Raw genomic sequence first — 14,852 nt, 5'->3', positions numbered from 1 at the left:
AAGATAGAGAGAGGACATTAAGGAAGATGATTTTAATATTTTAGGAAAAACATATCATATTTTTTATAATTAACTAACTTCTTTAACTTTCTTAATTTAATCAAATGAGTTAAATAGGTCTTATATTAAGAATTAGAGGAGTAAAATGCTTGTTTTGAGGTAATCGTTGCTCCTATATGTGGCCCAAAAAAAACGAAGTAATCACTCTTGCTAATGGAATTATTATATATCTCGAGCTCTTGGATGATATGGCTGAGGGCAAAGAAGAATCTCGAAGCATAATTGTTAGTGGAGTTTTATACAAAGAACTGAAAAAAAAAAAGCCTATTTCCTTTTAATTATATTTCTGTCTATTTTTAATACTTCTTCATTCTTAATTTTCTGCACATCCTCCGCTTTTATTGCATAAGAGAAGAATAATTAATTTGTAAAAATTAAAAAATGCAGTTAATGTCAGTCGGGTTTGATAAATATGCCAAAATTGTAACTTTTTTTACCAAAATATCCTCATTTAATAATTGAGTGGTTGTTTTTAATAATTGATCCAATTAATAAATATTTCATTTTAATGAAAATAATAATAATAATCTAAACTGGAGTTTTTTCCTTTATAAATAAGATTAAGAAAATCCTTCAAAAGTTCTGAATAAAGGATCACATTTTGGAAGTACATAACGATCTCACTCGGCGCTAGTGGTCAAGTTTTACAATAGCTCAACCTGGCGTGCCCTCCTATGAAAAGTGCTCGCCTGAAACACTTGGCCTAATCGATTAGCCAGTCATGGGCGTGGATGAAGTTCCACGTGCTAGGGCTCTCATGCAATTCTACCGTGGCAGCTAGTGAAGATAAAGATAGTTCTGGATGTTTGGATGAATACTAAACCATGATTTTAAAAGTAGTTTTATAATATATGAAGTAAATATGTGAAGGAGTTTGTCTCGATTTGATAAAAAAACACTTTTTAAAAACATTTTTTTAGTTATCCAAACACCTTGAAGGCAAAGAATGGGAGAATTGAAACAAGAGGGCAAAGAACGAGAAGGCGATGTGTGAGACTGGAAAAAACCGAGGGAGTCCAAGTGAAATTTCGAACAAGTGGAGATATATATATATAAATGAATTGGTATGTCACGGATTGATCAACCGAGGCCTGTCGTCTGTTTATACTGTTGGTCTTTCAGGTACAATAATATCTAATTACTATAATTAAGCTATATTATTATTCGCTGTTTAGCTTAAACACAAACACACAAGTCGCAAGCAGTACAAAAAGTATCATTCTCTCGTAGACTAAAGCTAAACAAGTTAAAAATTGCAATTATGTTCATGATTAGATTAAGCGAAATTAATGTGTAAATGAAGTTGTTTAAGGTACTTTGAAAGCAAATTTAAAAATCAAAGCAAAATAAACTTGACTTTAAGACAAATAAAGATCTGGAATTATTTTTCACTATTGTACTTTATAAAACTTGATTAGAAATTTCTCATTTAGTATTTTAATGATAAGTTAAGCTAACCCAAGTTTCACAAATATTGACTAAGATTTCTCAAGTCAAAACCAAATTTTGTAATCTTAATAAACTTTACAATCTCTTGCTTTTGTTGAAAAGATTACACATTGAAAACTAAAACCTTTTTGGACAATGCTAGTCAATAGGTACATCTCTATTATATCAACAAGCTTTCCATTTAATAGCATAAACTTCCAGTCTAGCATGTTTTAATCTAGGTTTAAAGATCGATTTAACTTTCTCAAGATTCAACCAATCAAACAAATCACTTCAATTGATGACCAATCACAAGGAAGCACTAAGCTCAAAGTAAAAATAATATAACATTAATATTAACACTAAAAAGAGAGTTAAAACAAGTCTTAATCCATACAATAGATCAAAATAATCCTAAAATGACTATTCTAGTTACAAACGTTCAGCGAAGAGCCACAAATTAAGGGTATTTCGCAGTCATTACATAACCAAAGGAGAAGAGAAGAAGAAAACTAAGAAAAATGAGAAAAGAAGCTCTAAATCTCTTGCAAATTTCAAGCCTCAGAATCTCCAAACCCTAGCAAGAAACCCTTCCAAAGTCTAGTCGAAAATCATGAATTTTCCTTTTTATATATCCCAAATTTTAAGTTACAAAGCAAAAGGCTACGGCAAATTTAGAAGTTATAAATCATGCATTTAGGTCTTATTTTTATAGCATAAATCATGGGTTTTCAAAGGTAACATCTGTATAAATAGAAGTTGCTACCAAGTACATATAGAATGAATTTAGGTCTCATTTTTATAGCACAAATCTTTAAGAAAATGAAGTTATAAGTCATGCATCAAAGTTAGATAAAAAATTTTAAAAATTTTACTTTTTAGTGTAAGCTTTCAACCATAATTAATAAATCTGTTTTTAGGTGTACATAGGATGACGTTACAATAGAGGTAGTATGTAAAGAGATGGGTAAAGATATGATAAGGGTTACTTTACAAGATTTTAATTTGATTATAAATTACTGATCCAAATCCAAGTTTTGCTGTTGTCAACTTATATGCAAACGTGTTGACTCGAAGTCTGGCCGTTCGATGAAAACGAGTTTGCTAGATTTGCACTAAAAAATTAAAAGAAAATGAGTATTAGATCAGCGTACTGCGCAACATGCCAAGTTGTGTCCGCCAGTGATTGTGGGGCCACTTGATTCGTTACTCGCGGGGCCATAATACATGCGGGTTTTATCTTTTCACCTTTGGGAAACAAAATTTGTCCTTTCATCCAAAAGGAAGAAAAGTCCATTTGGGAGACCACGGGTACGGCATAAATCGTTTATATAATTCTTTTAAATTTCTTTTACATTTCTTAAAGCCAATCAACCAATTTTATATCAACTTAATATATTTATTGATTTTTCATGCAAAACCCTCCAGCTAATTTTTTCCCCAAACAGTGAAAAAGAAAATCTGCTTCATCATTATGTGGTTGGTTTAGTTACTGCGTGATGCAAGTTTAGGATAACTGTGTTCCGATTTATAATTGCTCTCTTGTGCCCCTTAACGGAATATTCTTCCAATTTTCTTTTCACTGTGCATGAAATCAATAACTTCTGCGTTGTTTCAGTAAGTAGTAAACAATTTCTTTTTTTAATAGGGAGAATATTTTTTTTTCCCTTTCGTGATAAAAAGCAAGTCTTCATCATTCTTCTGTGGTCATTTAAAGAATATAAATAAGACATGTAGTTATTAGCCATATAAAATTTCTTGGTTACATATTTCACTATATATACAGTATGTATATTTTGATTAGAGAAACGATGGGGTGGAGATTCCTGCACATTGATCTTATTTCTTAGCGGTGTGATTAGCTACTGCATCAAGTGGCGATTTATTTCTTTTACTATTTATAAGAAAAATTAATCCCATAGGTCTTTTTAAGCTACTGATTTGAGATTGATATGAATTATAGTCACTTGTCATATTATTTTTTAATATAAAACAAGTAATGACACGGGCATGATTGGCAATAATTTTGTCTTAGTTCGGGTGATTGCGAAACAACCTCCAGTATTGCACAACAAAAAGGGGCCCCAACAAAGATTTGGTTGAAGAAAGTTGAAAGATTTGGTCGTAGAAACAGTTGGGATTCAATTAATAATTCTCAAAGAATGAATAAATGAAAATTCGAGATAATTAATGCTCATAAGGATGAACGCCAGACGAAAATCTACACAATATAGGTCTATTTTATTAAGTTTTCTAGGGCCAGTATAGGTCTCTATTGTACTCCCATGACCTTTTTTTTTTTTTTGGGTCATAAATATAGAATTTTGATAAGGAAACAAGTTGGCGTAAAACTATAAATATACTTGTATATAACTCACAGAATAACAAGAAGAATCAGAGAGGCATCTTAATTGGCGCGTATTCTTTTCGAGACACAGGCCTCAGGGCTTACTATGTTGACTTGTTTCAAATGTTGGATACGCTTTTAGTTGAAAAATTTATTTTAATCTTAAATATAAAGTTCTAATCATCTTTTACATTTCAAAATTATAATTTTCTCCTAAATTATCTCTATTGTTTGCACGTCTAATAAATGTTTTCATCAATAGAGTACTCTGATGTTTCTGTTTATAAGTTGAAAAGAGAAAACTTTTTGGTATTATTTATAAGTCACATTATTAAATTTTTTATATTAATGCACAATATTCTCATTCATTTATTATTGTATAGATTATTATTTTCTTAGAAAGTGTAATATATTAAATAAGGGTGAAATTAAAAAATTATTAAATTTTAGAACAAGATTAATAAGGTTTTTTTTTTGTCTTTATCAAGTATGTTAGAAGTCACATAAATAAGATTGGACGAGTAATTTCTAATACAAATGAATGAATAAGACAACTTAACAAAACCAATTTGGTTTTCTTATACACTTATAGCTAGCTACTTTTTTTTTTTTTTTTTTGCCAAATAAAACTAACTGCTATCAATTCTTCCTTGAGAACAATTGGGTTTTTTGGGGGAAAATCGTAAAATAAAAATTCTAAAAATTAAAAAATTGCATATAGGAACTGTTCATAAAAATGGTTGTCATTTGCTTATCAGTTATTATCCAAAACAATACTAATATTGTAACGGGATCCTTATTTATAATTTTTCTATTTTAAGGTTTTTTTGTGATTTTTTTTGGGCTAATGATCTAAAAATTAGTTTTCCATTCATTTATAAAGAGTATTATTCCTATGTACCAACATACTGGAAGGTGATGTCCATGGCGGCCTGGGGCCACGTCAGATAAGGGTTCTGGAAAGTATGAAGTTAGGTTGGTCCTGTCATCAAGGTACTAAAAGCTAGATTAGCCACCAAACAAAAGTTAATGGGCTAGATCTGAGTTAATCCAGGAATCAAACCAGTGAAAATAAAAAATTAAAAAATTATTTAAATTTTTGTCATACCATCTAAAGACTAGATATCAATTTAGTATCTTGAATTACTAATAAAATAATTATATACTTACAATTTTTTCCAACTTTCTTTGTGATTCCTTTGAAAAATTGAAATCATAATATTACATTATTAAAATATCTAAATATTCATCCTAGCAAAATATCAAAATAGACATATTATAAAAAAATATTCCCCCTTACAATCATTCAATCACCAAGTAAAATTATCAACAACTAAAAAAAAAAAAAAACAGTTTTTCATCAAAATAGTTTTCCTTTTTTAAAGGAAAAAAAGAGAGGCAACCAGATTAACTCACTAAATTGGTCAAATTAACGGGGCTGCTTCCCTAGTTGGTCGGGGTCAACCCTGGGTCAAATTTTCCCGATTCATTGGGCCCGACCGAACCAGAGAAGTGATTGGATTTGGATCCAACCCAATCCGGATTTCAATACTATGCCTGTCATATCTAATATCAATCACCCCTCTTTTATCACTTACCACCCCACACAAATACAAACAGGTTTCTCTGTCGTCTTCTCTGTTTGATGTGTGGAAGGAACATGGTTGTTGGATATAGCTAGATAATGTTTAATGCAAGTTCAAATCATCTTTGCCATCATTTATACAACTATTTATAAGTTCGTTATATATAAATTAAGACAAAACTCTTCTTAAATATTTACTTCATATTTTATAAATTATGACTACTAAAAAATTGCTTATAAATCATTTCAAATAGTCCCAAGTAGTTTCAAACTAAGTGTTGATCTCAAAAGTCTAAATAAACAACAGCGTACTACCTCATTAGTATTACATCATTTACATTACTCACACGATGACATCATCACCTCAATTATATTGAAAATAAATGACACTACTTGACACATTGAGGCTCATTATCCATGTGTAATTGGAGGGATGTGCATCTTTTGCTTCTTCTTCTTTGTCTCATTTTATTTTCCTCATCTCTCCTTTATCTGTGATTTCTCTTTTTACCTACTTTTACCAATGACATTTTTTTTGGAGCAACTTTACCAATGACAATTTAACATGGCAATCACATGGTTGAAAAAGTTGCTAAACCCAGTATTATTGGGACTCAACAGCATTACTCCACAATAATAATATAACTAACATTAGTATATCATTAACTTGTCAAATTAAATTAATTTTTTAATTATAAAGACAGACACTAATAATTTAAGATCACAAATCTGATTCACGACCTCTTATTTATAGTGCTACTAAATCACAGAGTCATTGGTAATATTACTGTTAATAAGTTAAAAATAATTAAAATATAACGTGGGATCCTTGGCAATTAAGGTGATATGTTAGTAAATCACAAAGAAAAGGTCAAAATAACCAAAAATGAAGAAAAGTGTTGGGGCCATATTCTAACTTATTTTGTGGCTCAATCCCAAAAAGATAAAGGACAGGAAGTTAGTAGTACGTAACGAGATCATGCATCTGAAAAAATTATAATAAAAAACTTTATAACTCATCGTTTAATTGAGAAATCATGTTCATTGTATAATTTGAGGATTAATTTATCAGGAACGTCTTGAAGTGAAAATTCCACAGACAAAAGGAGATCCAAACTTGTCATTAATAAAAATTCATGTATTGTTGAATTCCAAACTCTGAGATAAATCCCCAACATATCTTTTTCTTGAAAATTTTTAAGCTGTTGTATTTTCTAATAAATATATGTGGTCTGGAAATTACGTAAAGATTTAAAATTAGCAGTGGAGTATATTAAATAATAGTCTCGAATTACGGACCTCCAAGTACTCTTCGATAAAGTGTACGTGTTTGTAGTGGAGTATATTAATTCCAACTTTTCTAAGACCAAATCTTTCAACTTTCTACAACCAAATCTTTGCTGGGACCCGTTTTCCGATGTGAAATTGGATGTTATTTCATAATCATCCGAATTAGCACAAACTCGTCGCCAATGATCCCTGTGTCATTTTTTGGTTTAGATTTTAAGAAAACTAACACAGAACTCATTAGAATTTTCTTTAATTTCAGTTTTTGCAGCTTATTTTATTGGATTTGAGACCTTGTTATTTAATTTAACATTAGAATTTTGAATCATTAGAATTAACATTCTTTTACTCAAACCAGGGAATCCACTTCAGCAAAATTTATTTTGACCATATGCATGACTCTCTGATTGTAAACCAATACGGCTTATATAATAAACACTATTTAACCAAGGCTATTTGGAGGTCCCGAATTCAGGACTATTTAATATACTCCACCCGTAATTTTAACTTTTTTTATTGCTCATAGGTGTTCTTATATTAAAGGCAATTCTATTTAAAACAGGGTAAAAAAAATATTCCACATTGTAGTACTCCTCTAGTCCTAAATATAACGCTAATCTCGTAGTATAAATTACACTACAAAATAAATTTTATGTTTAAGACATGAGGAGTAAGATTAAGACAAGTTATAATAAGCCATCTCTATATAAAGGGTACCATATAGCTGGCTAGTGGGCATTATCTAACACGAGAAATGGAACACGTCATCAGCTTAAGTAACAACCAAATGAATGAACAGAGTGCTCTCTATGGGGCAGCACGTTGTGGGGATGTACGGGCTTTGGAGCATTTGTTACAGCAAAACGCATTAATCCTTGACAAAATTCCAGATGATGGCCGTGAAACTCCCTTACACATATCTGCAGTGCTATCATGCTTCATTCACCGAGGCTCTTCTCAATCGCAATCGCGACCTTGCCACTAGACAGGATTCTGCTGGAAGAACAGCCCTCCACTTGGCTTCTGCAGAGGATAACCTGGAGGCCGTGCAGACACTGCTAGACTTTAATGATGAGCCATGCTTGGTTGCTAATAGAGAAGGAAGACTTCCTCTGCACTATGCAGCTATGAGGGGGAGGCCACAGGTTGTGGAAGCATTGGTCATAGCGCAGCCAGATTCTCTAGGTTGTCTTGACCCACAAGGGAACAGTGTTTTTCACTTGTGTGTCACATACAACCATTCCAAGACTCTGCAATCATTGGTAAAATTGGACTATGCCACTGCCAATGCTACTGTAGGTGCGCCTCGCGTTCCCATCCTTACGTCCCCTGATCGTACGGGAAACACCATTCTCCATTTGGCCATCATGTATGAGCGAGATGAGGTAAATAATACTTTATTCTTCTATTCTTTTCTTTTAATTTTTTTTTTCAAAAAAAGAAAGCTTGCATGTACTAGCTATTTATTTTTATTATATTAGGATGACTTGAAGCTTATGAAATCACTGTTCACAATCCACTTCATCACTCTTACCATTTGATGAACTCGCCAGTATCTAATGCTAACGGCTTTGATACACTTTATTTAACAGCAAGTCTTAGTAATGTTTTACTTTTAGAAATGTTTATCACATTTTTAGCAAGAACAAAATATGTATGTATACGTTTTTGTTCAAAGACCTTTTATGTGCTGTTATTTCCCTTTATCTATGAAGAAACACTAATATTGTTTCTATTGTCTTGCTCTTTTAGGAGTTTGTGAGTTACTGCAAGCTAACATTTAACATTTTGCTTGTTCTAATATTGACAAGAAAATGATTATTTATGAACACAACATAGAAAAAGTTACATGGCATTCACAAATCGCAGTTGATCTAGCCGAATACCTTACTAACGTGTTTGTATTTAGGCTGTAAGGTATCTGCTGTCAATTCCAGAAATAAGAGAATTAGGAAAGACGAAGAACCAAGATGACCTTACGGCTCTGGATATCCTGGAACTTAGTCCAAAAGACAGGAAAATCAAACAAATAAAACTCATGTTGACAAAGTCCGACACGGAAGAATCTGGAAAGTTCGACACGAGAGAATCTGAAACATCGATGTCGAAGCGTATTAGGATGATTTTAAAAAGGATGGGAAACCACTTGAAGGGTGGGGTTGATACTAGTTGGATAGAAGAAGTGAGGGGGAAACTGAGTGCGGCATCTATTTTTATGGCATCCGTAACCTTTCAAGCCTTAATTAATCCACCAGGGAGCTTTATTCAACAAGACTTCGCAAAGCGAGAAGATGCCCCCTCACCGTCTGCGGCCCTCAACTGCGTGATGGATGGCGATAGAAAGCTTTGTCCCGGAGAAGCAGTCTCATCCTTTAATCAAGGAGGACCATTTCTGTCGTATGCAGCTTGTATTACCATCTCTTTCTATGCATCCCTTTCTGTCACCCTCCTGCTTGTAAGTGGAGTTCCTTTGCAGAATAGTGCCGCCATCTGGATTCTAGCTATAGGCATGTCTCTCTCTGTCCTCAGTCTTGCAGTTGCATACAACTTTGCCGTCTACATGTTGGTCTACTCTGCTGGTTATTTAGGCCTCGTGGCCTTGTGTGCATTTGTTCTCTGGACTTGTGGATTTGTTCTTCCACTTGTGTTGTTTAACACAATGCGCTTTCTCATCTGGATTGCCAACAAATGTTGTAATAAGACTAACAGGAAGTGAACAAGTCGCTGCTGCTGCTCTGTATCTGCCAATTAATGCCTCTTGTTGTCGGCAAGAGACAAACAATGGTATCCTGCATGAGTTGTTTTCAGGATTAAGAGCATTGTTATTTTGTTATTTTAGTGGTTTTTGTTTTGCTGCCAACTTATGTTAGTGTATGTGTTATGTTTATACGTGTGTGTGTTTGTTCCCTGTGTGTTGTTGCATGGGATAATAAAATTATTACTTAAGAAGATAGTTTAGTGTCCAGTTCTTTTTATCTCTTATTTCAACACCTGTTTCAGCGGGACTTTTTTAATCTATTTTTAGTGCCTATATTCATTTTGTTTATATTTCCAACGCTTGAGAATCTTTAATTATTGTGAATGAACATTTAGCAATATGTTTACTTCAGAAGAATGACTAAAATGTTTTCAACTAACTCAACCAAATTAAGAAAATTTTGTTACATTTTTAAACTTTGCCAAAAAAGAGCCCAAGATTCCATTTTTACGTACCTTAAATATTATTAAAAGCATGTAAACTTCATTAAATGTAAAGACAATAAACCCAACCAGTTAAAACATGACTTCAAAATAAGTTGAGGCTAACATGAGATAAATCGGGGATAAAAAAGATAAACCATTAAAGTAAATATTACATGACACCGTATATTACCGACCAAGAAAATGTTTTAGAAGATGCCTTATATATCTTATTGGAGTGAATATTAGTATGCAATATCATAATCAATTAAGTAGCATTTACCACGTATACATTAACCTCCAACTTGAATGATTGCCTTCATCTAACTAATTAACGGTTCGAAATTAATCAGAAACTGAATCTCCTTAGCTGCAAGTTACGAAGGAATAAAGCGAAGGAAATTGGAGGTACAAAGAAAATAAACCAAATAGCTCACAACAGTGAAACTTTAATTTCAGCTTAAAACAGAAAGGAACAATTGCAAATAAAGACCCTTAAATGTATGAAATTGTGAATGGGTTCCTGAATTAACATAATTGTTTGAAGAGACTGGGCCTATCAATTCCATAATTTAACATTTTATTACATATTTGGAAGTTATGATGCGGACAAACCGTTAGTTAAAGCCCATAAATTAAAATTTTCATTTTACTTTTGGGCTACTGTTCATTTGGTACTTCCAAGTTTTCGGTCCAAATTTAAAAATTTATAATTAATTATAAAAAATTTGTGTGAGGGTATTCTAAAATTCTTATGAAACCTCTACAAATCCTTTATATGAAAAAGAAATATCATTCTAGCCTGATCCTATGCGTATTGACATAGTTTATTGCATTTCCTAACTTTCCTTGAGTTTTGAGTTGTGCATGAGAAGGGCCCTTGTGAATTTAACATAACCTAACAATGCTGATACGTGTAAGGGAGTTTCAGTGAAGGCAGTTCTTGAAACCTTGAACAGGATTAACGGGTTTTGCTGCATCAATGAGTTCAAAATGGGGACGTCCCCTCTAAGGGTGTGTTTGGTTGGAGGGGGGAGGGGAGGGAAAATGAGCCCCTCCCCTCATTTGGTTAAAAATTTTGGAGGGGAGGGGAGCTAAAATGTCTCCTCCCCTCCCCTCCCTCCCCCCATTTTGGCTCCCCTCCAAATTAGGGGTTTTTGGAGGGGAGCCAAAATTTTAGACTATTATGCCCTTATAGTTTTTTTAATATTCCACTTCTACCCATAAAATATATTATTATAATATTTATTTCTAATAAAAAATATATTATCCTAAGTATAAAAAATAAAAAATATATACATTATTATAATTAAAAATATATTATAAAAATTATTTTTAAATAAAAAATTATTTAAATAAAAAATTATAATATTATAAAATTAATTTTTTTTATAAATATATTATTTATTAAATATATTTTAAAGCTGGAAAAAAAGATAGTCTAAAGAAAATAAAATTTCATTTTTCTTAGAGCATATAAAATTTGTTAATTTGATTATTTTAAATATATTATTATATTAATTAGAATAAAAAATTACTATACCAATTTTTTAATACATATATTAACATGATAAGACTGAATTTTTATTAAATTATATAATTTAAATTAATATGTAAATTAATTTATATAATATATCAATAAAAAACATAAACTAATATGTAAGGGTAAAATGGTAAATTGATTATTACTATTCCTCCCCTCCCCTCCTTGAACCAAACAAGGGATCATTAAATACCCTCACCTCCCCTCCTTTTTAATCAAACCAAACAAGGTGAGGATGAAACCTCCCCTCTCCTTCCCTACGCCTCCCTCCCCTCCCTCTTCTACACTCTCCTCAAACCAAACAGGCCTTAAGTGATGCCTCGTAAAGATCTCTCATTTTGTCACTATCACATGAAGTTCTCATTTCTCTTGCGTGCATGGCTTCATATATGATTCGTTTATATAAGCTTCTTATACATATATACATAGGCTTAGAGCAGCTTGGAACGTGCAATGTGACCAGCGAAAGCGAAAGTCAACACACACACACACACACACACACACACACACAGCTAAAGTATTTTGCCAGGAAGTCAGCCGGCTGGTTTCCTTCATCCATGCCTGGCCCATATATATATGGGCCGGGATATATATGGGCTGGCTCATATATGGTTCAAGTATGGATTGAGTGGTAATATGTGAAGTTTGTCCTTCGTCGCAACTACTCCAATAATAATTCATCCATGTAACCTCAGTTGTAAATAGCCAGCGCCAATAACTCAAGTTATAAGCATGCAAAGTTTTGCTGAAAAATAAATTTAGGTACTTATGATGATTATGTGAATTTCAACCCATTAAAACAAAAATTACAACACTCTAATATGCTTTAAGATAAAAAAAAACAAATTTCATGGTTAGCTGGATATAATTAGAACAAGCAATCCGGCTCAGGCTACAAGACGTACTATGGGTAACGAAAGGATGAGATTTCTTCTCCAGGACAAAACATTTGATGATGAGATCGATAAACCTCATTGAATGAAGCAATCAAGTGGGTTAATCGAAGCTTGAAAGGTTATAGTTGATAGAACAGTTGATCACCAGACTCAGATTTCCTCTCATATCTTACACCCATTAATCATCCATCTATTTAAACCAAATTCCTATTTATTTTAAAATCTTTATGAAACAATTTCTCTTCCAACATTGGTGCTTTGTTTCCGGTAGTTGGCGTGGATGGGTTTTAACAATTCTCCCTTCTTCCCTATTTTGATGCCAAACGTTCTTAAACATGACTTCTGTACACAAACACATGTCAATTTCACAGAAAACTTTAATTAATCAGTAGATTGAGATGACGATAGTTTTAAATTATCTAACAAAGTACAAACTTAAAACGGACCTGAAATAAGAGAAACATATAACCATAATATAACATGAATTATTATCCTAAAAGCAGGCCATGCCACTTGTGACCGGCCGGACAATAAACAGCATTAGTTGAAATGTGATATATAAAGAAACAGCATCAACTTTCTCTAATTCCACACGTCAACAGCTTTCTGATTAGTCTGGCACATTTCTTCACTACCCAAATTATAAAGCGCAGTGTGATTAACACTACAATCAGCACAAGCAATCCAGACCAGGCGCAAATTGAGGCTGCAAGGGTGGTCCAACCTGCTTTATTCCAAAGCAGATGGTTTGGCATCACCATACAAAGAGCAGTTAAGTAGGCAAGGGCTAGGGTTGTGAGAGTGATACACATGCCTATGGATAAAAGCCATATCAAAGCTTTGTTCTTCATAGGAACTCCACTCACAAGCAAGAGGGTGACGCTAAGCGATGAAATGAAAGAGATAGTGTTGAAAATTACATACTCCAAAAACATATCTTGGGAACTAAAAGATGAGAGAGCTTCCCCAGGACAATAGGACACGTTGTTAGGAAGGATAGTGCACTTTAGGGCTTCAATATTGGATGAGCCTTGAGATAAACCTTGTTGGATGAAGCCACCAGGTGGATTTATCAATGATTGAAATGTTATGGTGGCTATAACAGTAGACACTAAACTCAGATTTCCCCTCATTTCTTCTACCCAGTCACCCTTGTGTTTGAACCAACCTCCAATCCATTTCAAAATCTTTATGAAGCAGTTTCTCTTCTTCTTTCGAGTTTGAGGTTTTGGTCTTGCAACTGGTGGTGATGAGTGTGAATGCGTGTGGATTCCGTTCTTCTCAGCTCTAATTCCAGAATAGTCCGTCAGCATGACTTGTATTTCTAGGGTTTTGAAATCTTTTGGATTACGTTTGAGGATGTCATAGGCTGTAAGACCCATGTCGTTCTTGAAGCTTGCCATTTCTATTACATATGGGATTGATAGGAGGTACCTTATAGTCTGAAATATTAAACTTGCATGTTAGTATATTGTGGGAAGTGTCACATATGAGTTTGGGGTTAAAAAAAAAAATTGACCCAACAATTCACAAAAAATATAACCCATTTATGTAAAAAGAAAACTCTTTATATCAGGGAGGATATCACACCTCAACTTGCTTGGACGCGACAGCTAAATGGAAAACGGTGTTGCCCGCTTCATCAGAAATCGCGAAGTTAAGAAGCTTCCGAGAAATGGCAACTTCCAATTCCACCAAACACTTGAGAGTCTCCAAATGATTGTGTATCACACACAAGTGAAAAACAGTGTTTCCATTATCAAGAAAGCTCAGAGACTCAGGCTTCGCGTTCACCAACTCTTTCACAACGTCTAATCTCCCTCTCATAACTGCATAATGCAAAGGAATTTTGCCCTCTTCATTAGGAAACGAGCATGGCTTGTCATTAACTTTAAGAAGTTCCTTCACGATTTCGGTATGACCTTCTGCAGAAGCCAAGTGGAGGGGTGTGTTCTGGGAAGAGTCAACCTCAATGGCTAGTCTGGGTTTGTATGTGACAAGTGCCTTGGTAAATTCAAGGTGGCCAAGCAAGGCTGATATGTGTAAAGGAGTTTCGGTGAAGCCACTTTGTGAGATCTTGTGGAGGATTAATGGTTCTTTTGGTAAAAGTGAGTTCAAAGTTGATACAGATCCTTTGCGTGATGCTTCATAAAGAACGCTCAATCTGTCCTCTTCACCATGGGAAGTGCCCATTTTGATTATTATAGCCTCTCTTGCGTGAATAAGAAAGTTCGATGTATTCTTCATTATATATATACATCATTTTGAAAGAATCTGTCAAAAGTGTGTTGCTTATGATTACTTAATGTTCAAGTTTGTGTCGAATTATGTGAAACCATCGTCCACAACTCAATCTGTGAAAGCAACATCACACGATATGAACAATACTTTATCGACAATCCTATTTGAATATATCGTTTTCCAAATTTTCACCTGCAAATGTTATCATTACACTAATAATATTCTCGTCACCCAACTAACCGTTTACTCCAAATCACACCTGGGGCAGTATTTCTTTACGCCGAT

At 33.4% G+C, this 14,852-nt stretch overlaps 3 protein-coding genes across 3 annotated transcripts; 1 reads left to right on the top strand and 2 right to left on the bottom strand.

Moving 5' to 3' along the window:
* Positions 1–7,600: 7,600 nt before the first annotated feature.
* Positions 7,601–9,423, top strand: LOC114711813 (ankyrin repeat-containing protein NPR4-like). Its single transcript, XM_028896242.1, has 2 exons — positions 7,601–8,092; positions 8,617–9,423. Exons 1-2 carry the CDS (start codon positions 7,601–7,603, stop codon positions 9,421–9,423), a joined length of 1,299 nt encoding a protein of 432 aa, XP_028752075.1.
* A 3,475-nt stretch (positions 9,424–12,898) lies between these two features.
* Positions 12,899–13,729, bottom strand: LOC114711812 (uncharacterized). Its single transcript, XM_028896241.1, has one exon. It carries the CDS (start codon positions 13,727–13,729, stop codon positions 12,899–12,901), a length of 831 nt encoding a protein of 276 aa, XP_028752074.1.
* Positions 13,730–13,910: 181 nt separating this feature from the next.
* On the bottom strand, positions 13,911–14,519 carry LOC114711811 (ankyrin repeat-containing protein BDA1-like). The gene has a single exon (XM_028896240.1). The coding sequence runs from the start codon at positions 14,517–14,519 to the stop codon at positions 13,911–13,913; it is 609 nt and encodes a 202-aa protein (XP_028752073.1).
* Between the last annotated feature and the right edge of the window lie 333 nt (positions 14,520–14,852).

Source organism: Neltuma alba, unplaced genomic scaffold (assembly GCF_004799145.2).
Source record: "Neltuma alba isolate B1F8T4 unplaced genomic scaffold, ASM479914v2 tig00011320_pilon, whole genome shotgun sequence".
Lineage (NCBI taxonomy): Eukaryota > Viridiplantae > Streptophyta > Magnoliopsida > Fabales > Fabaceae > Neltuma > Neltuma alba.
Note: the sequence above shows the minus strand (reverse complement) of the source record. Positions and strands in the feature narration are given on the sequence as shown.

Excerpts from the sequence above, each read along its gene's own strand:
- LOC114711813 (XM_028896242.1), top strand. The coding sequence starts at position 7,601 with ATGGCCGTGAAACTCCCTTACACATATCTGCAGTGCTATCATGCTTCA. Across the intron at positions 8,093-8,616 it reads TCATGTATGAGCGAGATGAG|GCTGTAAGGTATCTGCTGTC; the intron begins GTAAATAATACT and ends GTTTGTATTTAG.
- LOC114711812 (XM_028896241.1), bottom strand. The coding sequence starts at position 13,729 with ATGGCAAGCTTCAAGAACGACATGGGTCTTACAGCCTATGACATCCTC.
- LOC114711811 (XM_028896240.1), bottom strand. The coding sequence starts at position 14,519 with ATGGGCACTTCCCATGGTGAAGAGGACAGATTGAGCGTTCTTTATGAA.